The sequence below is a fragment of the Neodiprion fabricii genome, chromosome 2 (genome assembly GCF_021155785.1).
Source record: "Neodiprion fabricii isolate iyNeoFabr1 chromosome 2, iyNeoFabr1.1, whole genome shotgun sequence".
Taxonomy (NCBI): Eukaryota; Metazoa; Arthropoda; class Insecta; order Hymenoptera; family Diprionidae; genus Neodiprion; species Neodiprion fabricii.
Genome location: NC_060240.1, coordinates 14,601,430 through 14,624,228, shown reverse-complemented (window position 1 = coordinate 14,624,228; position 22,799 = coordinate 14,601,430). Strand labels below are relative to the sequence as shown.

General features: G+C 38.7%; 5 protein-coding genes across 12 annotated transcripts; 1 reads left to right on the top strand and 4 right to left on the bottom strand.

The window, feature by feature from the left end:
• Window positions 1-2,004: 2,004 nt before the first annotated feature.
• LOC124174894 (glutathione synthetase-like) lies at window positions 2,005-6,576 on the bottom strand. Of its 3 annotated transcripts, none has more exons than XM_046554508.1 (12): window positions 6,456-6,576; window positions 6,087-6,134; window positions 5,742-5,925; window positions 5,458-5,533; window positions 5,187-5,320; window positions 5,025-5,067; window positions 4,861-4,934; window positions 4,542-4,706; window positions 4,279-4,432; window positions 3,945-4,052; window positions 3,581-3,864; window positions 2,005-3,462 (listed from the first exon to the last, which is right to left on the bottom strand). In XM_046554508.1, exons 2-12 carry the CDS (start codon window positions 6,091-6,093, stop codon window positions 3,336-3,338), a joined length of 1,356 nt encoding a protein of 451 aa, XP_046410464.1. In that variant the 5' UTR covers window positions 6,094-6,134; window positions 6,456-6,576; the 3' UTR covers window positions 2,005-3,335. The 3 variants fall into 3 exon arrangements, with proteins under 3 accessions (XP_046410464.1, XP_046410463.1, XP_046410462.1); XM_046554507.1 differs by having other exon boundaries at window positions 6,087-6,167; window positions 6,456-6,544; XM_046554506.1 differs by having other exon boundaries at window positions 6,087-6,558.
• A 245-nt stretch (window positions 6,577-6,821) lies between these two features.
• On the top strand, window positions 6,822-7,613 carry LOC124174895 (uncharacterized protein C1orf131). Its single transcript, XM_046554509.1, has one exon. It carries the CDS (start codon window positions 6,936-6,938, stop codon window positions 7,476-7,478), a length of 543 nt encoding a protein of 180 aa, XP_046410465.1. The 5' UTR covers window positions 6,822-6,935; the 3' UTR covers window positions 7,479-7,613.
• LOC124174893 (b(0,+)-type amino acid transporter 1) lies at window positions 7,489-13,498 on the bottom strand. 3 transcript variants are annotated; one of them, XM_046554503.1, is made up of 5 exons: window positions 13,109-13,498; window positions 8,965-10,037; window positions 8,665-8,878; window positions 8,019-8,324; window positions 7,489-7,892 (listed from the first exon to the last, which is right to left on the bottom strand). In XM_046554503.1, exons 1-5 carry the CDS (start codon window positions 13,131-13,133, stop codon window positions 7,828-7,830), a joined length of 1,683 nt encoding a protein of 560 aa, XP_046410459.1. In that variant the 5' UTR covers window positions 13,134-13,498; the 3' UTR covers window positions 7,489-7,827. The 3 variants fall into 3 exon arrangements, with proteins under 3 accessions (XP_046410459.1, XP_046410461.1, XP_046410458.1); XM_046554505.1 differs by lacking the exon at window positions 13,109-13,498 and adding an exon at window positions 12,564-12,676; XM_046554502.1 differs by lacking the exon at window positions 13,109-13,498 and adding an exon at window positions 10,988-11,118.
• Window positions 13,499-14,187: 689 nt separating this feature from the next.
• On the bottom strand, window positions 14,188-15,724 carry LOC124174896 (cytochrome b5). 3 transcript variants are annotated; one of them, XM_046554511.1, is made up of 5 exons: window positions 15,468-15,724; window positions 15,218-15,406; window positions 14,952-15,080; window positions 14,733-14,806; window positions 14,188-14,573 (listed from the first exon to the last, which is right to left on the bottom strand). In XM_046554511.1, exons 2-5 carry the CDS (start codon window positions 15,350-15,352, stop codon window positions 14,489-14,491), a joined length of 423 nt encoding a protein of 140 aa, XP_046410467.1. In that variant the 5' UTR covers window positions 15,353-15,406; window positions 15,468-15,724; the 3' UTR covers window positions 14,188-14,488. The 3 variants fall into 3 exon arrangements, with proteins under 3 accessions (XP_046410467.1, XP_046410468.1, XP_046410466.1); XM_046554512.1 differs by having other exon boundaries at window positions 15,218-15,382; XM_046554510.1 differs by having other exon boundaries at window positions 15,218-15,387; window positions 15,468-15,723.
• Window positions 15,725-17,834: 2,110 nt separating this feature from the next.
• LOC124175513 (cytochrome P450 4C1-like) lies at window positions 17,835-22,726 on the bottom strand. 2 transcript variants are annotated; one of them, XM_046555846.1, is made up of 14 exons: window positions 22,599-22,726; window positions 22,398-22,530; window positions 21,296-21,477; window positions 21,106-21,212; window positions 20,945-21,035; window positions 20,516-20,701; window positions 20,364-20,433; window positions 20,144-20,270; window positions 20,007-20,067; window positions 19,789-19,904; window positions 19,611-19,679; window positions 19,356-19,533; window positions 19,099-19,278; window positions 17,835-19,021 (listed from the first exon to the last, which is right to left on the bottom strand). In XM_046555846.1, the coding sequence occupies exons 3-14, from the start codon at window positions 21,474-21,476 to the stop codon at window positions 18,837-18,839; spliced, it is 1,551 nt and encodes a 516-aa protein (XP_046411802.1). In that variant the 5' UTR covers window position 21,477; window positions 22,398-22,530; window positions 22,599-22,726; the 3' UTR covers window positions 17,835-18,836. The 2 variants fall into 2 exon arrangements, with proteins under 2 accessions (XP_046411802.1, XP_046411803.1); XM_046555847.1 differs by having other exon boundaries at window positions 22,629-22,726.
• Window positions 22,727-22,799: the final 73 nt, after the last annotated feature.

The window sequence follows — 22,799 nt, the reverse complement described above, 5'->3', positions numbered from 1 at the left end:
TGTGATTTGTAATCACCAGGTGACCTAATCACAGCACCGTTTGACTCATTACCTGTAATAAAACCCGCATATGTAGACCAATTATCCACTATATTTGAAACGATACTCAGTCTCACCTCTGCGTGTTGATCTTGAGTGCCGTATACACAATACGCCAACGCGCGAAAAAGACAATTCCCGTCGGGAATCATCTTGATAATTTTTGTTTGCATGTTCATTTTTTGCGCGTCAGAAACAGATACCTATAAAGATATTTGTCAAAGACTATCGTAAACAGCCGATGACAGCTGTCAAAGGGTTTGCTAGATGCTTTTTGTTTTGTTTTCGGGATCTCACCCTACCGCCAACTTCATGCGTATACTATTGTTATTATAATCTTTTTTTTACTATTGTTATTATAATCTTTTTTTACGTTCATTTGTTTGAAACTTTTTTATTAGATAGAGAGATTTATACGTACTAGGTATTCGTCGTTGGTGTGTGAGAAACCCCGCCAAACACAATCCCTACACAGGTTTCGAACTTTGTTTAAAGCAAAGATCTTATTATTCTCTTTGGTTTAGAGCATTAGGTAGTAACGCCAAATACAAAAGGGCGAAAAATTTCAACAAATTGAAAAGGCTAAAATACCATAATATTCGCCATGATACAATTTACAAATGATAATGAAATAATATAGCATTGAAACACATGGAGAGCCTACTCGTAAAATTTCAAATTCGTAGTAAAATGACTCGCTAAGCACAACGCTAAATAAAAGGTAAATATTTAATTAAAATTTTTTATGGGAATTCATGCTCAGAAACGAAATCTTTTCCTTATATTGTGTTTTCTACTACATTTACGATGCTTTGATCATGAGAGTATAATTACTTCGGTCGGCACTTGGCGAAAAGGTGAGATTTCGTTTAACGCAAAAATGTATGTCAAACGGATTTTTTTACCAAGCACCTAGTGCCGGAGGCAAAATGACAAAAATGATACGGCGTAAATAAAACTGGAAATCACTCGTTTACGCTTAAGTATGAAAATCGGAAAAATTTGAGAAATGCTCGTTATGGAAGATCTTGAAACCGGAAAGGTCGATTTTGGAAAAATCACCATAAGAGTTCGCTGCGCTTGCATATTATTCCAATAGCTTCTGAATTGTTCTGAATAAAATTATAAAACTTATGGACAAACCCTATGAAATACGCTGCGAGCCATGTATAAGAGTTACAGCCGAAAAACGAAAGATTTCCTTCGTAATTTCTCTGCTATTGGTCCAACCCTTTTTTTGATATCTTTTTCGTATTTCTAACGGTCTAATTAGTGGAAAAAGAGTCCTGCAAAACAAAAATTAGACGAAAAGTTCCCGAGCTCCGAAAATCTCAAAAAAGCGAGGGGTTAATCAATTTCGAGTATACTCGCCTCTTACTACCTTATTTAAGTTATTTAACTTATTTGCTTTATCTATCCAAGGTCTACGATGAGTACCGACGAGTCTTTGGATAGATGAGGCAAATAAGTTAAATAAGGTAATGAGCGAATATACTTGAGAGTGGCTAGCCTCTCAGATTAACGCTTTTGGATTTTTCCAGTTGAAATTTGGCCAGTTTCAAAAAATACTTAAATCAATTCTTTGTTTCACTATATCGACGTAATTTTGCAAGAAGAATCGATTGCGAGCAGTCCGAATACGCCATCAGCGACTTCATCTCACTTCTTCATTTTCTCCATTTTATCACATTTCCAATTAACAATCCTAAATTTTTAAATTTTTCGAATAAAATGTGATTAAGATCCGTTGGCCAAACTTAGATTCACACTGATGCACCTCTTCCCCTGAGTTCCAATTTTTTTCTCCTCACTACAAGCATTCTAATTGCATTAAATTTTTAATTTCTGATCAGAGAGACTACAAAGCTTCACAATAATAAAAAATTACGTTTCTCTCCATTTCCGGATTTTTTTACAGGCGTACAATCTCAAAGGAGAAGGTTTAATAATATTAACTGGCGGCAATTTGTAAATATATATTTCACTTTATTTTCGTTAATAAAATATCAAAATGAAGTCATTAACCATTAAAAAACCAAAAGTAATTGTATATATTTTTAGAACATGCTCGATCTAGCAAAATTCTATTAACATACGTCGTATTGATCGACTGTTCTTCGATACCAATGCAAATGCATGCGTAAGGAATTTCAACAGTCGAATCAACGTGTTCGTGGCTAAAATCATTCATGAATATTTTTATTTTTATTACCCCTATGTAGTACCAGTTCAGGTAACACTTTATAATTTATATAATATTTTGTAGGACATCCGTGTCCAATTAATGAGTTATATATGCTGAATATAAATGCAAAAGCCGTTGTTAATTGAATCCATGGATAGTTCATATTAAACTGGGATTCCTTAAAGTAAATTCAGAAGATTTTTCTTTTTACAATAGGCAACAAAATAAAACTCCGCTACTTAAACCTATACATCAGGGTGTATCACAGTTGAAAAAATTTGGATTTTTCTACTGGCGTATGCAAAAATTCGTTGCATCTAATCTAAAAAGAATCCTTGAAAAGATTGAGCAATGTAGCACTAGTTTTGGGGTGTGAAAAAACGATTAGACTAGAAAAGGGAACATCGACATTAGCACACCTTAAAACTGGTGCTGAACTTCTCAGTCTTTTTGAAGTTTTTTTGTAAACCAGAAGAAAGAATTTACTGCATGAGCCCACAGTAAAATCTAAAATCTTTTAAAAATGAAACACTCTACTATACATACATACCTATAACGTATTCATATAACCGAGATACACCGATAAAATTCATTTTTCGCGTGTCCCGTGGATAATTATCATTTAATCTATAAAAATACAGATGTTTAACTGTCTTTCGAAAAATATGCATTTTTATTTAACAGCCAATTCTCTGTTTGTTTTATAAACGTGAATTGAATTAAGCCTTGTGCGCAAATAACTATGTGTTACGTTATCAATTACTAACGGTAATAACAATAACAACAACGATAATTGTAATACAATTGTGTACATTTTTAAGTCCAATGAAAACAATGAATGGTTGGTAATAAAGAGATTATTGACTTGAATAAAATTATTCACAAATATTTGCCAGAAAAATTTGAACGCTGAATTTGATCATTTAATTGAACCTTATTTAAATCAGCTCTTTGTTTGTGCAAATATTACTAAAACTGATGTACACATAACACTGAATTTAATGCCAAGTTCTACCGTTTCTATTCCTATTCCAATTTGTGTTTATCGTCGTTTCGTGAATTTATTAATAACTCTTGCATTCTGATACGTATCTTAAAATTTTGCAATATTTCATTGCACAAGGTAAGGGCTGTCGAGAGCTCCTGCACCTGCAACAATGCCTCCTTCATCTGAACTCGCTGGTTTTGTTCGCAGGACATGGCCGACCTGTTTGTTAATTTTTACCTCGTTTGAATCGCTGCAATTCAAATTCACTATTAAGATTAAATGAATTATAGCCACATAACAATTATTCTGGTCTAATTGTTTTGCAAAAAGTTCTCTTTACTGCTTCATTTTTTGTACTTCATACATACCCAAGAATAACTCCGTAAATCCCAAGTTCGGACACAAGATTTTGTGTTTTAAGCTCATCTGTATTCCCTGGGCGGATTAAATAATTTTCTTGCAGTGGTGGATGGATGCGGTCCATAAGTATCCATGCTGTACGTTCTTTAGAGTCCCTCATAGCTTTTAGTTGTGTGAGCACATCTTTCCCGTATACATTATTTCCTCCCCCCTCTCGTTGCGGCTTTAGTACGAATCTTCCTGGTTCTTTCAAGGCCATTGTTACTGCTTTTTCTCCTTCCCCATTTTCATCCTATTGAATATAAATATTCTTAGATTTTGCTGGATTCATTTTTACGTGAAGTTTGAACGAAAGATAACGACATTACTTACGAAATCTAATGAATAAAGTCCAGTGAATACAGTTCTTATCTTTTCCACTATACTCCTATCTTTAAAATATTTTTCAATTGTACCCTTTACAGCTAATGCCTGTTGAACCTGTAAATCAAGAACTTGTATAATCAAATGGAAGGGCAATGTGTATCTATAATGTTGGCGAAAGAGTATCAAAGTGAAATACAAATGTATTTGACAAAGAAATATTAATTACGGAGTGAATGTATGTTTTTTTTTATTCGAATGTTTCAATACGAATCCATAAGTGTTAACTCAAGTCAAGCAAACCTACTTATACAACTGAAATTCTAAATCATATACAATGTACCTTTTTTGTTCCAGCTAGATGATATTGGATTGAAGGGCATTTAATGGCTGACGATCTTTCTATCATCAATCTAGCAGACCACTCATGTTCTGTAGGGTATTGTGCTGGTTCATAACCGGAACGAAAGTATACTACAGCTACTGTAGAATTTCCACTAGAAGAAAAGAAGATCACATTGTAAAAAGAGAGCAGACTGGAACTAAGCAAGCGTCAGTAATCAACTCAAATACTAGTGTATTGGATTTGCGAAAATAATTACTTACACAATTAAGTCTTGATTTTGATTAAGATGTGCTTCAGAAGCTACTTGTCCTAAAGATTTCCTAATAACTTTTATAGACGAATTCTTCTCGCGAATTAGAAATTCATGAAACCTTTGGTCACATATATTAATCGTTGTATCTTCAATGATGAATAATATAACAGCTCTGTAAATAATAAAACGTCACAGATGGAGATCATTTTTTGTAATCATTTTTAAAGTCTGAAATGTTACAACTAAAAATTTGGAACTCTGGTAAGTGATGCAATAATACTTTCTATAAATCTTGCCATAATTTCATCTTCTCAATTCATACCAACCGTTTATTATTGTATAATTTCCACGCCTCAATTAAACCTTCGCAAAGACCAGACAGCGCATGGTTTTCAGGAATCTATAAATAGTAAGAATTAGCTGTGCCCGTAATTTCAGAATTTTCTACTTACTAAGTCATGCCACGTCGAATGACTTGCACAACACTTACATTTTTCAATTTGTCTTCACATTCCAATTCTTTCAAAATATATCTGCAAAGTTTACACAAAAATATTAGCTTCGATAATATACAGATTTTTTAACGACTAAACAATATTGTAGTTTCTCTAAAGTTTCACACTGTAAATATCAGGTATTCGGTGGACCATACCTGTGATAATGTGTGATAGTAGTTGCTATGCCAGCAAAGCTAGAAGCTATAGTGTTCATTTCAACTTGCATTATATTGGTTTCATGTAGATTATGCAGCAAGTAATCGGATCGCAGCAATCCTAAACTGATACTCTGCAATAAGGTCAATCGACTATCAATTTCGTTCTTTTCTATGTGCTAAATATGCAAAATAAAAGGTGCTTGCTATCGTGATCGCCACCAAAATCAATAACGCATTTAGACGCACCAAGCATATAATCTGTTATTACCTGCTTGAAGCCTTCGGCATGCACAGTTTCATAAATACCAAACAATCTGGCAGTGAAATCATCGACTTCAACTGTGCTGAAAAATAGTTACAATCAAGAATAAAAGATATATACTACAGGTAAATACTTGACTATGTATTACTTATATTATTTGAATAACACTGGGTAACTGAAATCACATAAAAATTGCTGTTTACTTTCCATAAAATTTTACACAGTTTATGTAATTGTAAAAGGTATATATCTTACTAAAGTATAATACATATATTTGGTTTAATGCTTACCTTTTCAAGGTTTCTGTAATGAAATTGTGATCATGGGCAACTTGGTGCGTCAATTCATTAAGAATTGTTTGTACTTTTCTGGCTTTTTCAAATTCCTTGCGTGGAAAAGCCGATGGCAATAAGACGAAGGGAGCGAAACGTACCTCGTCCTTATCTAAATGCTCTCTGCATCTCATGCAAGCCCCTGAAACATGTAATAATATTTATGAAACACGCGTAATGCAGTTTGAAGTTTTAAAGTAGACAAAGTACAAAGAAAGAATAATACATTCATCTATAGAAAATAAAAATAATTTATAAAAGTTATGTTTTATTTAAATCAGCAAAACCAGCTATATTACTTACCATGCATAAGCAGCCAATCTTTTGCCTTGTCGGTAACTTCTTCTAGCTCTTTGAAACATAGAGGAAGTTTCACACAAGTTTCTAACGGTGATAGATTCATAGTATCATTCATCCGTACAGACACAGTAACAAAAAAATAAAATATTCAATAGAAGTCTAGAACCTTATGAACCGATGTATATAACGCGAGTTATTATACTAGCAGATATCTAACACATGTGAGCAAAGTTCATAACCACTATTTTTGAGGTTATCTAATCAAATCGCTATTCCAATAAATAAAGATAGAGTAGAATTGTCCATTCCTTTGATGAAAATAAATGTTTCTATAATTCACAATCAACATGAATTCTTCACAACTATAATTACTTTTTTCATTTTATCCCACTCGCAATTTCAGTGACAAGCTCAATGAAGAATTGACACGATACATCCCGTGTACTCTTGTTCTGCTCTTCATAGGACGGAGTGTTGGATTCTAATCTTTCAACCAATTCTGACACTTACGTGGCCGTGTTCGTAAATTGACTGACAGTACTAAAAATTCCCTAGGACAGAGTCAGAGCTATTCACGAACTTGGAAGCGCAAAAAAGATGAACGATTGCTGACAGTACTGTCAGTCAATTTTCGAACACGGCCCGTATATTATTGGTCTATTATATGATTGGCCGCAAATAAAGATGAAGTAGGGAATTTCTTCCAAAACGCACAATGCGATTGGCAAACATGGCCGCAGTTACACATTCATAAAACTTCCATACCGACCATACCCGCTATCGTCCGACGCTAAGACGTTGAAAACAGTATACCACGTATACCACCAAGTGTCAACGTTAATAAATGAGGCAATGGACGAGTTCATAGTGACGCGAAGTGCGACTTTGAAAAGGAATGCCAACAAGGATTTTATTTCTGTGTCATACACGGCGCCAAAGAAGAAGCGCAAGTCAAGTGAGGTTAAACTGAACGCAGACAAACGTGCCAAGAATGATCTAGATGTAGTCATTCCGACGAATAAAGCCAAGGGGACCCAACAAAGTGATGTCAAACGGCAGCAAGAAATACAGATGAAAAGGGCAAGGTTCGACGTGATCAAATTTGGAATGTCAGGTTTTGACGGAGCGAAGGGAGAAGAGGCAAAAATAGCTCTGGCAGTGAAACTGGGCGCTAAACCACCAAAAAAGAAGGCAAAGAACTATAAGGAATTGAAGCTAGAGAGGCAAAAATTAAAGGAACGCGCACAGAAAGAGGAGCACATGTCAGAACTTGGGAAGAATGTGGCTAAACAACGTTTCGTTAAAAAACCTAGGAGGCGGGATGGTCTTTTGAATAGTTATGGCGTAGTTACAAAGACTCCAGCTACCATCAAAAATAATAAAAGACATATCTAAGTGATTCATATTATTGTTGACTTTTTTTTTATTGTTTCATTACATCGTTCATTGCTATTTCTAGGAAGTATCATAGTATCACGTATATACTATTTCAAGTACAACGAGTAATAAAATAATATTTTAATCTGGTTATATGTATATCCACGGATCCTTTCAGTGAAACCATTGAAGAAGATTCCTCCCAAGATTCCACTACATTTTTATGTAGTGGAATCTGTGTGTGTGTGTGTGTGCGTGTGTGTATATATATATATATACATACACATATATGTATTTCATGAAACCAGCTTCCAGTTCCATAATGGAATGATTCGGTAACTAGAAAACTGGTTCATTTGACTGCGTATCAATCGAAGGCAGCTGCAGTTGGCGCTACCTCGAGCAACATTTGTAGAAAAGCATTTACACCTTCTGCAAAAATTCATTTTTCATTTACCATTATGTGGATGTGTACCAATAAAACCATGTAATTTCAAAATCGTTGGCTGCTCCAATTACTAAGCTTATTAAATTATTTTACATGTAAGAGATTCTTACCCATAAATTTTGGAACGTAACCATATTTGACGAATGGTAGGTAAAATAGCATCCCAGCAGCTATAAAAGTAGCGGCATACAAATATTCAATTTGCGGTTTATCAATGATCGGGGCCACTATCAGGTACGCAGAGATACCGAGTACCAGTATTGGTATCGGCAAAGGGCATTTGTATGGACGTGGATGATCAGGCCTGGTTTTCCTCATGACCAGTAATGCTACCATTGATCCGCCGTAAAATATCCAAGCAGTGAAGGAGAAAAAGTCAATCAGGGAGTCTATGCTGCCAGACAAAACCATCGCACCTGTAAAGTTACAAATATTATATGTTAGTTCACCCAGAATATGTTTGAAACACATGCATTATAAAGCTTTGATCCAAAACGTGGTTGAAGTCAATAACATTAACGTAATGAAACATTAGGGAGAAAACCACTATTTTGCAATTTTGTAATAACTTTGAATGAAAGTTTTCATACTCCGCTTCATTACGGTTTACGAAATTTTAAAGAATCCCAAAGTTGCTTACTAAGAACTTTACCTTAATATGTTTCGGTACAATAACGTTACTAACTTCAACCTCATGACCCAAAGTGTCTGACTGATGGCAAACGATTTTGATATATTCTTTTTATTCAAACGTACCTGCAACAAGAGAGTGAAAAATAAGACCTGGAGCAGGAGTAAAACGTCGGACATGAACATAGCTCAGGCAATCAAGTAGGTGACCTTCTCTAGATGCTGCAAAGCAAAGTCGTCCTGCAGCAAATAAAGTCCCATTGGCTGACCCGAAAGTACTTACGGCGACCGATAACGGCATTAGCCACGCCATCACGCCCAAAATTCGATTACCAAAGGTCTGTAACACCGTCAGGTATGTTAGGACTTGTGCGAAATTAACTATCATGCAACTTATTGCAGGAAGTTAGATAAAAGTCAACATACCACTGCAACGGCTTCGCTCTCAATCATTTCAGACGGTGACATGACTGCCAAGTAAGAAATGTTGATGAGGGCGTAACAGAGTGTAACCAAAGGAATGCCGATCATGATCGATCTTGGCAAATTCCTCGAAGGGTCCTTAATCTCCTCCGTGACATAATTAAGATTGTTCCAACCATCATACGCCCAAAGCCCAGTGTAGAATGCAGTCGCAAGCCTTCCAAAGTTGACCGTTGATTCGGCAGTATCGAAAGCCCCTCTAAGGTGCTGAGTATTGCCCTGTATTAGCTTGTACGATCCGCCAGCGATGACTACCAGAATGGCGATCAGCTTAGCAGCTGTAAAGGCGTTCTGAACGCCGGTGGCGAGATTAACGCTGTAGCAATTGACGAGGAGAATGACAACGATGGCCAAGAGAGCGACGAGCTTGACGACTTCCTCCGGGGGATTACACTCTGCGACAAAGGCCTCCACCGCATACTGGGCGAATGATAAACAAATAATTGCCATTTGAGAGGGTTTTAGAACAAGGGTCGATACCCATGAGAAGAGGAAAGCCGGGGGCGCCCCGAAGGCGTCCATGAAGTACGCGTACTCCGCCCCCGAGCTGGTATTCATTGTCCCCAGCTCGGCGTAAGCTAAAGCCCCACAGAGGCTTAGAATACCGCATGCTGTCCATACCAGGAAGCTCACACCGATGCTACCGGTCCTCACAAGGAGACCCGACGGCGAAACGAAAATCCCCGAACCAATCATAGTGCCGACGATTAGAGCCACCCCACTGACGAGTCCCACCCGTCTCTTGAGGTGAACAGCGTTGTTCTCCGCTGCGTCCGCCCCCTCCACCCCTCCGCCCCCTCCACCCCCGTCTTCGTCATCCCCCATACCACTCCCCGCGCCTTGTTGCTGTTGTTGTTGTTGTTGTTGTTGTTGGAGTTGCGGCCTCCCTTCCCACCCGATGCCGATTCTTGACCCCCCCATTTCTGCTCCTCCTTCCGGCCATGATCTTCCGTTTCCCTGTTGCTGCAACTGTTGCTGTGTTGTATTGCCCGTCTGCGGATCATGCCCTGCTGCAGCTGTAATCATAGATATACATAACACCACATTAAATTAATGTGTGCTCAAGTAAAACGTGGCCGCCGATTTTTACACAATGTTTATCGGTTTCTTGAATGATATTTTCCTCACGGATAGTTCGGAGAAGCCATTCAGTTGCGGTTGCCGATATACAGTATTCGTCATACCTCGCTGGCTTCTTCGTGTATTACGGCCGGTTCTTTGTCGTACTAATAATGAATAATTGAAAAACGATCGACCGATTGTAACATCGCTATAACTTTCAGAAAATGCGCCAAAGCGATTTTCTCATTTCAATGTTGAGGTGATGATGTAGCCCCGATTGATTGTCCATCAATAACCCAAAGTTCTGCATGGCTCTACCAATTGTTCCAATTGTATCCGGTTTAATTTTAATCAGTTTCTATCTTCTGTCGCGAATTTCATAATTTTAAATGTAAGTGTGTCATATTAATTTAAATGTTCTATACAACCTCGCATATGTGCTGCGTATTGATCATATGCTTATATATATGTACCTCATGTGTGACGTATGCAATCGTACACCATTTTTATTCACTCAAAGTACACTAATCGATATAACGTTGTCACATTCAAATGTGAAATTTGAGTAGGAAATATTGTATTCATATTTGGAATTTGGGTATCGCACTATCAGAAATGCAAATGAATGAATACCTGAAGCACAGTGTCACAGGTGAAAGAGTTCAATTGAAATGAGATTTAATTGGATTGGAATTTGAAGCAGTTGGTAGGATCCCAAACTGTACATATATATGTACGCAAACAACATGCCCCGCTTCAGAAGTTGTTGCAAAATCTAGTAATTCCCGAAGATTCAAATTTCACAAGCACAATACTCGCTACCCACTAAGGTATCTATAGGATATAAACTATTCACATACGTATTTATATCACTGTAATAAAAAAGTAGTAAATGTTATAGTACTCGAATATTGACGACGGCATGCAGTTAAGACGTTGAACAGCTTGTTTCGCATCCCTTCGCAGTCTGAACTGATCACTGGACAACAATGAGACCGCGACGAACATGCATAAGAAGGTTGCCAGTTATATATATTATACATATTATTAAGTCGTTGAAGTGACGAAAATAGCTTGTGGACCCTGGCCAGGTTATACCTCGTGACCAAGCTCTCTCATTTCCGTCCCTTCTCATTTTCTCGAAACGACGGTGGAATCAAATCGTGAAACTCAAGGTCGACTTCCACCCCAAGGTGACCTTTAGCGAACCGTCCGATCGATTCCGTATAAGTCCGCGCGTCCATGCTGATTTGACCGAAAAGTCTCTCCAGACTGTTATCAGCCCTGGTTTTGAAATCTGTCGCAACTTTGTTCACGTTTTGATCCCGCTTTAACAAACCGCCGATTATTTACAACCCATAAGCTCACGAATGTCACATGTTGGCGGGCGTGCCAAATTTTAACGATGCAACTATTCATCGTTACGACTTTGATGAGACGAGCTATCAAGATCACGATGAAAAATACCTTTCACGTTTAACGGGTTCATATATTTTAACACGTTAAAAGTTTATCGTGTTAGACATATGGAATATAAATCAACATTCAAATACCGTCTCGACATAAAAATATATAGTAATGATCGAACATCTGCTCCTCGTGCATTTAGATCAATGGAACTTACTTTAAATGTTGCACTCTAAATTTCTTGACCCGATTTCATTCAACTGCGTTATATAAAAATAACAATTTTAATGCTCGGACAAGTGTCGCTGCTGCTTTCTTTCGTGAATACAATTTTTATTAACTATAACGTTTACTACCAACCCACGCTGTTGTCGTTATTACTTCGGTTTCGAATGGATTCGATCGCGTAAATTTTACGCATTTCTCAGTTTGTTTGAAACAGCAATACCGCAGTAAAAATTGATTGTGCGGAGAAATATGCTGCGCGAAAGAAATGCGGAATCGCTCGAAGCGTATTTGTGGATCGAAAAGTCACACGTACCGAATTACGAGACTTTGTAAATTGGCACCTGTTCGAAAGCTTTTAATAGTTTCGCAAGTCACTCCTGTTTCGTCTACGCGGGATCGTTTAAACCCATTTCAGGAGACTATTGCGTTATTATAGATTTATTCTAAATCACACAAAAGTCAATTTTTCTATCCTGATTGAACCGATTGATTTTTAGAGCATTACATCTCGATTCCATCCATCGTTATACTGGTAAATGGCAATTGTTCATGCTTTCCATCTGTACAGAATGAAGCTTTGAAGACTGACAATTAATTCACCACGGTCTGTTACCCGCGATTTGATTAGTAATGATAGTAACGTCTTCGTTGGGCAAATCACGATTGAACGCTATTACGTCTAATGGACACTCATTCTATACCTCCACACTGGATGTCGCGTACTGGAGATTTGGTCCTGATTCCCGATTGATTTTGGACTTATTTTTTGTCTACACAAAATGTAACTTATTGTATTACGCGTAACTCCATCATGTGATCAAATACCGCGGGGTCATATTACTCACTCGTGCGATCGGCAAGTGTGCTGCAGTACACGTGAACCTCCTCAAGAGTGGACGTGATACAGAGATTGTAACAACACACTGGATAGAATACGATAACGAGCTACGCCGGTTGGTTTAGTCTACCTATAACATGTGAATAATTTCAGTTTAATGCTTACCCGAAACAGCCTATGATGAACTACTGTGTTTAATTCATTTGTTACTATTCGTGCTTTTGCATTTATTTTGGGGGATACCCCATCGAGATAGTCGTATGCCGGTATCCTTACCCTTGACAGCGCGTGTTTATATTGCCGGTAAAACAACGACCGTTGTGCATATTTGATCAATGGTACCACTCGAGTACTTTACACGTGTTCGATTTGGGAACATGCCAATGAACGTACGTAAAAACTGCAGATACGATTTGCCGTTCAACTGAGTATGAACGCCACGGGGTATCCGGAACGTGCAATAGTATAGAGGAACAAATGAAGAAGTAGTGATAGTTGTGTGAAAGGGATGAAATAGCTGGAGTTGGAGAAACATTTTGAAAATTTTTTTACCTCGTTTAAAGGGCGCGACATACATGACTCCAGAAGGGACGATGAAGAAGGGCGGATCGTGAAACCGCCTCTCATGACACTTCGACGGCTTTTCAAAACTACCACTTCCTTCGCTTGCCTGCCTGTCTTACTGCCGAAACTTTCCCTTGATCTTTCCCCGTCTTGTCGGCACGATGAAATGCGCAGCTGACGTTGGGGCGCGATTCTTTGATTCACGGTACAAGTGTGATAAACAGCAGTACGAACGTGCCTGAAGCCCGTCGAGTACTGTCAGTGGCCTGAGCAAGTCTCACTTGATTTACTGGGGCGTGCGACCCGCGGCACGCCGGCGCTCGACGTCGCTCGATAGAATTTCTGTCACTAGAGCCGCCAACCCTCGCCGCTCCCGCCCAGCCATTCAAGTCGTCGAGAACTCGGCGTGTGATGTACACAATACTATACTCGCCAAACCAGCCATTCGTCGATTAATGCAATCAATTAGCATCCTATTGCACGTACGCGTGAAGCCCATTCTCCACTTATGAACCCTTGTTAAGTCCTATCTGTGAATCGTATATAAATTAATTACGACCACCGCTGTTCCTCTGTACTGATCGAAAGAAGGTTTTCTTTTGACAACGCTTCGTGCGTTGTTGCCTTTTATCGGTACATCTATTGTGACGCAGTTAATTACTCCGATCACACCATAGCCGTTAGTTTTTTTTAGATAGTACGTATGTACACCTCACGGACACAGAATAATTGACTCCGTATACGAGAAATCGCCTATGCAGGTCTTCCCAAGGACGGGGGGTATCGGAGTTTTGTAGTTAATTATGATTATTCAGGACAATATGCAATGACGTCCACTGTAGTTAGTTTTAAGTTATACATATCCATATTGAAGGTTATTGCAAATTTTTACCATTTATACGTCAGGCATAAATTATACTCTATGAACTTTAAATCAACTTTTCTAATCTGCACAGTTGGACTTAATTTGCCAGTATTCAGTAGTAAGTTCTACCTGCTATGAGCCACACTTATTGTGTTACATTTATTTCAGGGACAGAAAGGTTGCCATGATGTGAGATAGAATATCACCATATAAAATAAGTTTATGGGTCATGATAAACGCAATACATAATATAAGGTTAACTTTATAAATTCAATTATAAACGATTCCACTGTAATAGTACATATAATAACATAAATTGGACCAGTTTGAAATAAATGTGGTTATTTTGGATACATAGAAGCACACCTGCCACGTATAATTTGTATATAATTATCAGACACCATCGAGTGTACCACAAGTACCTAAGCTGATCTCTTGAATAACAATTTTTCCATTAATAACAGTTACTTAAAAAGTACCATAGAGCACAGGAATGGTCGTTTTTAATACGGATTGATGAAGTAGCGATACACAAGAGTTGCTAACACTCCAAGCGCTACAGGAATTAACCACGAACGCCAGGAACCACTGTAATTTCAAATTCAATTCATTTAGTATAAGTCTTCATTCGTATTGATAGCATTTTAAGAGATTGCTGTTCAAGGGTATCGAAAGAAATCAGAGTTATCCGAGGTAACATTCACAATTTTGGATTTCCTTGAAATCATAAAATTTTTAGGCATATACCTAGATTCGTCATCTTCACTCTTTTCACTCGACCAATCTCTGCTCTTTTTTTCTTCTGATTTTGTTCTATCCTCCTGAAAGTTAATGGAAAATCATTGAAACTATTTCGTCTGAAAGTGAGAAAGATTTGAGGAACTAAATAATATGAAGAAAAGGAAAATAGAATTGAAAAGAACTGTTACAGTGTACAAGTTGAATAACACAAATTTTGACACTCACTTCGATAAGTTCTCCTATTTTGAATGGTTCCATCATATGTCTAGCATCACTAGAATGCCCGACATCTTCAAAGGGCTCAGATCCGTCAATTCCAGCTTGTTCTAAGAGCACCTCTTCGCCACCAGGGTGCTGAATTTTCCATACAACATTACATCATTATTGTATTCATTCGATAATGGCAACAAGTAGTCTGCTGCATGCAGCAAACAGGTGACAGACAGTCACGATTGTTGATGCGGTATATTGAATGTACTGTAAATTGATACCTCGTTGAGAAAGGCGGTTACATCGTAAACTTTATTATGGATTATGATCCAAGTGTCTTCGCTATGATTGTGCTTAGCAACTTCCGCCCGCGAGTAAAGCTTCGTGGCAGTTGTCGTCGAACCTTCGGTCGCCATTTTACTTAGCACGCAGCCTCGGGTAACGTTCTTTCCTTTGAAATTGAATTGGAACTGAATCAAAAACAATTTTGGCCTCGTTCACGATTTACTTGATTCGTTGTTGTAACTTTACCCCAAATTAACAATACAACACTTCTCCTAGAATCCTAATTTATGCACTGTCACTTGATCGAATGATGACCCTCAGCCGCTTTATCGGCGTGCGCCAGCGACAGTCAGTATAACCCTACAATCATCACGTAAGTTTTGCCGTTCTTTACTCCCACCACGCCGATAGTTACCGGCAAGTGACGTCTAGTGGCCGCCGCTGCTGTCAGTAACTGCAGGTCAGCTGCAGCTCAAGATGCAGGAAACATGTGTGATTCAACTAGAAACTGGCGAACACGTCTGCAGTCTTTACTCTCTACCATTCTCCGCCAGATGTCTCACAGTTAATAAATTGGCTTTCCCTATTTTTCTGTTTAGGTCCCCTCACTTCCGGTTTGCGCACGGGCCACATGGTTCCTTCATTGGAACCTAACACCCGTATTCATAGCAGAGAGAAACCTTTCATAGTCCCTCCTTATCTCAAGGATAAAGGACGCCTTGATGAAGGCTTCCTTGAATCTCAGAGGCGTCCTCGTTTCATAGTCACAACTTGGCTGTCCCTTCCAGAAAGAAGGCATATTTAGGGATATGTGATTGCTTATGGTGGTAAAACTGCTGATCGAAGCGCCACTCGGCTATATTTAAATCTAACTTAAACCGCTTGGCTCTCATTGTCAAGTTGCGTCGGTGATGAGAGTGTATTAACCTCAAAGAAGTTAACCTGTGGACTGGCTGTGACCGCGTCATACGGGTCATAAGTGCATAGACGCCAAGCGCAAGCGCAAGCATTGGCTACATGAAACGAAACAGCCAATCGCAGTGCCGAAGGTTTTCTCAAGGAAGCTCGAGACCTGCCTTGAAAGAAGGAGGCCAATAGTCGTATGCGTCAGATGATCCTTTTTCCCGTGATTAGTCCGTATTTGTTCCCCACCATAATTGGGTCATCCCTCTTGTGGTGAATATTGGTTACGGTTACGTCACGCGTTTTTGAAGATTACCGATAGATGACACGTAATGTTCCGCCTGTGACTTCTTCTTTGACACCAGCTCGTTTCCAGTCGCTGTACCTCACTGTCCCGGTTACCTATCGTCGGGGACTCCTTGGTAGAGGCACACGCTCAATGTCTTTCGGCCAAAGTTTACCGGCTGGAGAGCGACGGCATGGGTCCTTGCTCACAGGAAAACAGTCGCTTTCATAGGGTGGCGTCGTGATGGTAGCGTATGTCTGCCTACGATAATAACCGTGGTCCTTGTCTACAGGAACGCGGCTTCGAGTATCGCAGATTACTCTCGAGGGCGGTAACAACCGCTGTAACGGTAGCAGTTAAGAATCGGTCCGGCGCCTGGCCGGGAAGTGCATCTTTTGCATGGCTTTGTTTACCGATTCCGCGGCATCCAGGAATCCAGCGGGCGGCTGACTTCTTCTGGAGAAGGTCACGCGGCTGTAGGGAGGATTTTAGCGTCGAGATGGTAGCCTGGTGTTTCTGAAACACACCAGGGATAGCGGCATCAGGCAGTCGGTAGATGATATCATCGGTAGTAGCTGGTCCCTCGGTGGTCGGGATCGTTGTCCTCCCGGTACCTTGTTTACTTGGGTTGAAGCGAGAAATTACAGAATTTACAAATAAAGAATTAGTAATTAGTAGGTATTGCCTATTTTGTATCGAGTTCGCTTGGAGTACCCCGCCAGGGACGCGTTTTCCAGAAGTTTCCTTTAGTTTTGTGCCCTTGTGACGAGCGGTTATAAAATGCCACGTTACAGTGTGTATAATATACATTTTGTAGGAATTAGTTTAATAACAAAAAATAATTAAAATGGGAATGGACCGATCCTACAAAAGCAACTTCTAGCGAGTAAAGTTTTCTACAGAAAATATTACACAAGTTTTTTTCCACAGAATCCAGTTCTACGGAATAAAATGGACTTCTGGACTGGTTCCACAGAATTCACGTCAGTCCTACAAAAACAAATTCTGACAGCAGAGGATTGTTTCTACAGAAAAATTATTGAAGTAATTTCAGAATTATTTCGCCGGAAACTGCATTTAAGTAATTTGTGACATTTTAAAGGGTTAGGCACATACGAAACCAAAACGCACCATCCTATGATAAGAACGCTGAAGGTGAGTGTATGAAGTGTATCACCCCGGAAGCTAGAGTACGTTGAGCTTCACTTTTTAGACAAAAATAGTAGGAGAATTCCGATGGTGCCGTCACACGGAAGGCAGTCCGCAGTTGTATTTTGTCATGTTACCAACTCACAACTGTGGTCTTTTTTTTTTATTAACAATCATACGCCAAAAAACGTGTTTTTTAGTATTTTGCTTATAAAAGCAAAACCAATGAAGCAATCTTGATACTGCCAACAGACGAATTGTAAAGGACGCGCTTCTATTACTATTATAAATACCCTTTATCCACTACTTGATTGCTTTCTCGCGGATGGCCGTATTTAGTCATTTTTGGGATCATTTTTTGCTTATTCTCCAGCATTTTGGCACAAAATAAAAGTATACGTTTTCGCCAAATTTCGCCATGAAAAATTTTAATTGAACCATTCGTGATGCATCCAGACACACTGCAAAACAGTGCATTAAAAAATTCAAATCGCAATTGTGCAAAAACTGGTCATCTGACAACACCTGTCTTATGCGCAAATAAAGAACATATTAATCACTACTATTATCCGAAGGGCCTGCGCTACAACTTAAAAATGACGGAGTTATACACTGAAGAAAAAAAAAATTTTCTATGCTTTTTAGTCTTTTCTCCGGTACTAATTATCCAATCGCGTGGTTCGAAAACCCATTTTGTTCGCATTTTGATTCTTTACAACTCGTCCCTTGACAGTATTAACATTGCTTCATTAGTTTCACTTTTATAAGCAAAAAACTCAAAAGTTCACTTTCTTGTGTATAATTGTTGATAAAAAAAAGGCCATAGCTGCGAGTATGAAACATTACATAATAGAACTACGGACTGTCTTCCGCGTTACGGCACAGTCGGAATTCTCTTAGTATTTTTGTCACAGAATCACTTTCTACTCTATTGGTTGGCTTATTTTTCTAGAAACGAACTACGTAGAAGCGATTTCTGTAGAAACTGTCATCTTCCAATAAAATTCGTTTTTGTAGAATAGGGTTCCGTAGAACCGGTCCTGCTATCCATTCCATCCCGTAGACGTGGGTTCTATAGAATGATGTTTTTGGCAGAAAAGTACCTGTAGGATATTTCTTGTAGGACTAGATTCTGCAGAATCAAAGCTAACTCGATAAATCAATTTTACTATAAACTAATACATTATCCATACGTGCTTAAACTTATTTTTATGTCGTATGTAAATTAAAGTATAGCTAACAACTGAACCGAACCCAAAATTATCCTTTGTTCGGTCTCAAATGTAATTAATTTTTGTCGTTCGTTTCTCAATTCTTATCGTGATCGGTTTGACCGGCTTCAACATGAGGTCTGCCTTCAGTTTGATATCCTGTATCGATTGTACATCATCTTTTTTGATGATGTATCTTCGTAGAACCGTCGAAAGGAGTGTCTTCATCGCCATCATGGCATACTTTATACCTGAAATAACGATTGGATCATCTATTATTCCCGACCATTGCTGATAGCTCCTTTGAATCCGTAATCCTAGAATATACCTAGACAATTTCGCGGCCCGGCACTGAATGGCACGTAACAGTAAGGATGTCGTTTCGCAACTTCTTCGGGTAGGAACCTGTCAGGATCAAATTTCAGTGGCTCAGGCCAAAACTCTTCGTTTCTGTGAGCTTTCAAGATTCCAAGAACAACTGAACTCCCTGCTGGTAACGTGTGCTCACCTGCAACCAACAATGCAATTGCAGTGCGAACATTATTAAAGTTAAGAAAATTCAGTGTTTAAAACCGAGAGTCAAACCTATGTCCAAATCTTCCGTAACTGCGCGAACAAGAATTGGCCCGATGGGGAATAGCCGCATAGTTTCTTTGATAACACGTTCCATGTATTCCATACGTGGTAAGTCTTCGTGTGTCACGGTTCGTTCGTCGTTGTCATCATTTCCGAAAATCTCATAGAGTTCTTCGTAAACTTTGTTCTGCAAAAGACATCGATGATCGTTGCATTGTCATGGCAAAATTTCGGCAACTGTAATAAATCTCAATACCTACACACCTGTACGTTTGGATAAGAAGCCAGCATCAACATTACGAACGAATTTACTATCGCTGTCGTATCATTTCCCTGGGAAACCAAAATTTGCACATTACGTTGGTGAAAAATTTCCGAAATCATAGAACGAATAATACAATCAAATACACGCTCATGGTGCCAAACATCGTGAAATACATACAGCAAGCATCATCGTATCAACTTCTTCACGTAGTTCGTCATCCGTAAATTTTTCTCCATCATGAGTCAACTCCATGAGAAGATCTAAGAAAGCTTTTCTACGAAATTCCCCGTTGCCTGTCGGTAAAAAGTGCAAAATGGATTAAGAAATTGCACGACGGTCATATTTTTTGACGTCGATAATGCAGCTGTCTGCAGTTGCTAAGTGTTGTAACTTACGAGACTCTTTTTCCGGCTTGCCATTGGCTTGGAAATATGCTTTCTTCTTTTTCTGTATCACCTGATAAACAAGACAAACAACGTATAAGTATACTGCAGAATATAAAAACTAAAGTGTTTATAAACGCGTTATATACCTCTTCGGTAAGACTGTGCAAGTAATTGACGCACTCTTTCTGAGTTTTGCCAAGTTGTGTCCGCTCAAAGATGAAATCTGGGTGCAGCCAGATTTGGAACATTCTTCTGAATATGCCACTCGAGATACTGAAACAATTAAGCAGCACACGCAGTATATTTGGGAAAGTTTCAGAGAAAGTTTGGAGGAGGAAATAATACAGAACTGACAATTCTTCAGACCTTTTTGTAGCTTCAACATAGCGACAACTGGACTCGGTTTGTGCTCTCACAGACACCCCCATGGCAGTTTCTGTAGTTAAACGTGCAATTCTTTAAACATGAACCAACTGGCGAATGAAGAATGAACCTGAAGTTGGACAATTACAACTTACCGCAAATAATGTCCAACGTACAGAGTGACACGTAATGAAATACGTCGAATTCTGCCCCGTCCAGTTCAACCTCCATTTGCTGATTCAATATTTTCGACTGGATCGCAAAGACTTCCACGAATGATTCCAAGATTCGGGAGTTGAAGGTTGGCATTATGAGCTTTCGGTGGACCCGCCATTTCGATGCTGAATCCAAAAATTTGCAAATTATGATCGTTCTGGATTCAAAGCAAGGGAATTAACGAGACAAAAACGGTCAATGTTACTCGGAGAATTTGCCCCCCCCCCCACATCCCTCCTCGCAAAACATACTCATACTTATGTATTCAAGACGTGCGCATGAAACTCTATTGAGTCTGTGGAGTAATTTGATAACTTGTACGTAAGGCACGTTGCGTCAAACATTGAAGTGTAATAACGTCAACTTACCGGGGGCCGTAAACAATCCTGTCCCTAACCATGGCCGGATAAACTTGTACAGGTCTTCTTTTTCGATAGTTTTTTGGCTGAGAAAAATCGTCTGGAAGAAATGAAAAATCCGTTATCATTGTACGACGATGTCATTCATCGAAGTCAATTATTTGTTATACCTTCATTTGCTCGGGATTACTAACGCCGAAGAACAATCGGTGGCCAAGCCAGACGCGAAACGGGGAAGGATACGAGTTCAAAAGCTCCATAATCTTCATCAGGATGTCTAAAGTAGTTTGATTAAAACCAAAAATGTGAAAATTCATATCGTTCGAAAGAGACGAATGTATTCAAACACGTTTATATCACCTTCGGTATTTCCGACGAATCCAAGGGCATTACCGAAAAACGGCAGTAACGGAGGTCCGCTGAATTTTGAGACCTGTTTGTACAGACGCAGTCTTCTCAGGTGGTAAATTACAATACTAATTATTCCGCAGAGTATTGCGGATGTTACGATAAAACCGCTGATGCTAACGGCTGCTGTCATTCTGAAATTTTACGGTGATTTTCAGCTTCTTCAGAGTTACACGCGTACGTTTAATTCATTCGGTTGGTATGTGTAACAGGTCAGGGACGATATTTTGACGGACAATTTATTTCATCGGTTCTTGGTCCTGTCGAAGAAATATCGCACATACAAATTTGGACATAATCGCCACAATCACCTTGGCTCAAAGTACGTGGATCCCTGTTTTAACGATATCACATTGACCCCGGGACATTTGTTCTACCTTGGCGTCATACGTGCACATAATTCGTAATAACCGCATCTATCTTGTAAGACAGACCCAATACTAACCGCGACAAAGGGTGTGACAAAAGTGTGTTTCTATAATAATTGACTAATTGATCTGACCCGAACTTCATCCAAATAACATATTTTTTCAACAAAGATCGTCGCAGTAATACATGCTTGACAAAGAATTTTCAGCGTAGAATTTAATCCCGAATTTCAATGAAACCTACGGTGAGAAGATGATTCTACGGATGTCAAAGTACGGATGTTTTTTGAACAAAATTGTTACACAGCGATCATTTCAGCGATGCAGGCAAAACAGGAATAATCATTTCATTTTATTATTTTACGTTATATTTTATAAGCCCAACAGTCTCATTTGAAAGACTGGTTAAAGGGTTAATCGGGTAAATAAGAGAATAAATAATGGCATAAAAATAAGCATATGAGTAAACATTACATAGAAAAAAAGTGAAACAGAAACAGAGAAAGTGAAATACAAAAATACAGAAATAACAGAAAAATTTTAATTAGATGCTTAGTCGATGTCAATGGAAATATGTGAAATGAATAACGAAGTGCGCTTGCAGCGAGTTATCACAAAGTGGAATTGAAGTATAATTTGTGGGGTATTTAAGTTATAGAAAAACAGGGCTATTTTTTCTGTCGTACCTTAGCCTCTTCTTGAATGCACTATGATTCTATAGAACAATACCGTATGATGATTCGCGACTGACTGACCATCCCGAAGTTAGCTAACAATAAGTGGGTGCCTCCTCCATACATGTATTACATATATGGCCTCCTGATTGGATTCACAAGCACATATAATTTAAATTTCACCTTGAATATTGTCCAGGAAAAAAAATTTACCTTCAATTGTTTCCAAGTAATCATTTATACCTCTGTGAAATAATTCAACACTATCGACTTAATTCTTAATATTTGAAAGGGAAACAGTTGGGAGCTCGATTTTTTATTTTAATTCACGGAAGATGAACATTCTGTAGGAGGAAAGGCTGACAGCTTCATAAATTTTTTTTCTCTCAAAAAGAATATTATTCATCGTATAAT

Bases quoted from the DNA above. Each gene is read 5' to 3' on its own strand.
- LOC124174896 (XM_046554511.1), bottom strand. From the start codon at position 15,352: ATGGCGACCGAAGGTTCGACGACAACTGCCACGAAGCTTTACTCGCGG. The intron at 15,081-15,217 runs GTATCAATTTAC...TGGAAAATTCAG, and splicing joins TAACCGCCTTTCTCAACGAG to CACCCTGGTGGCGAAGAGGT. The intron at 14,807-14,951 runs GTGAGTGTCAAA...ATTAACTTTCAG, and splicing joins AAATAGGAGAACTTATCGAA to GAGGATAGAACAAAATCAGA.
- LOC124175513 (XM_046555846.1), bottom strand. From the start codon at position 21,476: ATGACAGCAGCCGTTAGCATCAGCGGTTTTATCGTAACATCCGCAATA. The intron at 20,434-20,515 runs GTAAGTTGTAAT...GTTTAACTACAG, and splicing joins TACGTTGGACATTATTTGCG to AAACTGCCATGGGGGTGTCT. The intron at 19,534-19,610 runs GTGTGTAGGTAT...TGTCTTTTGCAG, and splicing joins CTTCTTATCCAAACGTACAG to AACAAAGTTTACGAAGAACT.
- LOC124174895 (XM_046554509.1), top strand. From the start codon at position 6,936: ATGGACGAGTTCATAGTGACGCGAAGTGCGACTTTGAAAAGGAATGCC.
- LOC124174893 (XM_046554502.1), bottom strand. From the start codon at position 11,039: ATGCGAAACAAGCTGTTCAACGTCTTAACTGCATGCCGTCGTCAATAT. The intron at 8,879-8,964 runs GTATGTTGACTT...ACGGTGTTACAG, and splicing joins AGAGCGAAGCCGTTGCAGTG to ACCTTTGGTAATCGAATTTT. The intron at 8,325-8,664 runs GTACGTTTGAAT...GTAACTTTACAG, and splicing joins TTTTCACTCTCTTGTTGCAG to GTGCGATGGTTTTGTCTGGC.
- LOC124174894 (XM_046554506.1), bottom strand. From the start codon at position 6,198: ATGAATGATACTATGAATCTATCACCGTTAGAAACTTGTGTGAAACTT. The intron at 5,534-5,741 runs GTAAGCATTAAA...ACTATTTTTCAG, and splicing joins ATTACAGAAACCTTGAAAAG to CACAGTTGAAGTCGATGATT. The intron at 3,865-3,944 runs GTAAGTAATGTC...TATATTCAATAG, and splicing joins GACTTTATTCATTAGATTTC to GATGAAAATGGGGAAGGAGA.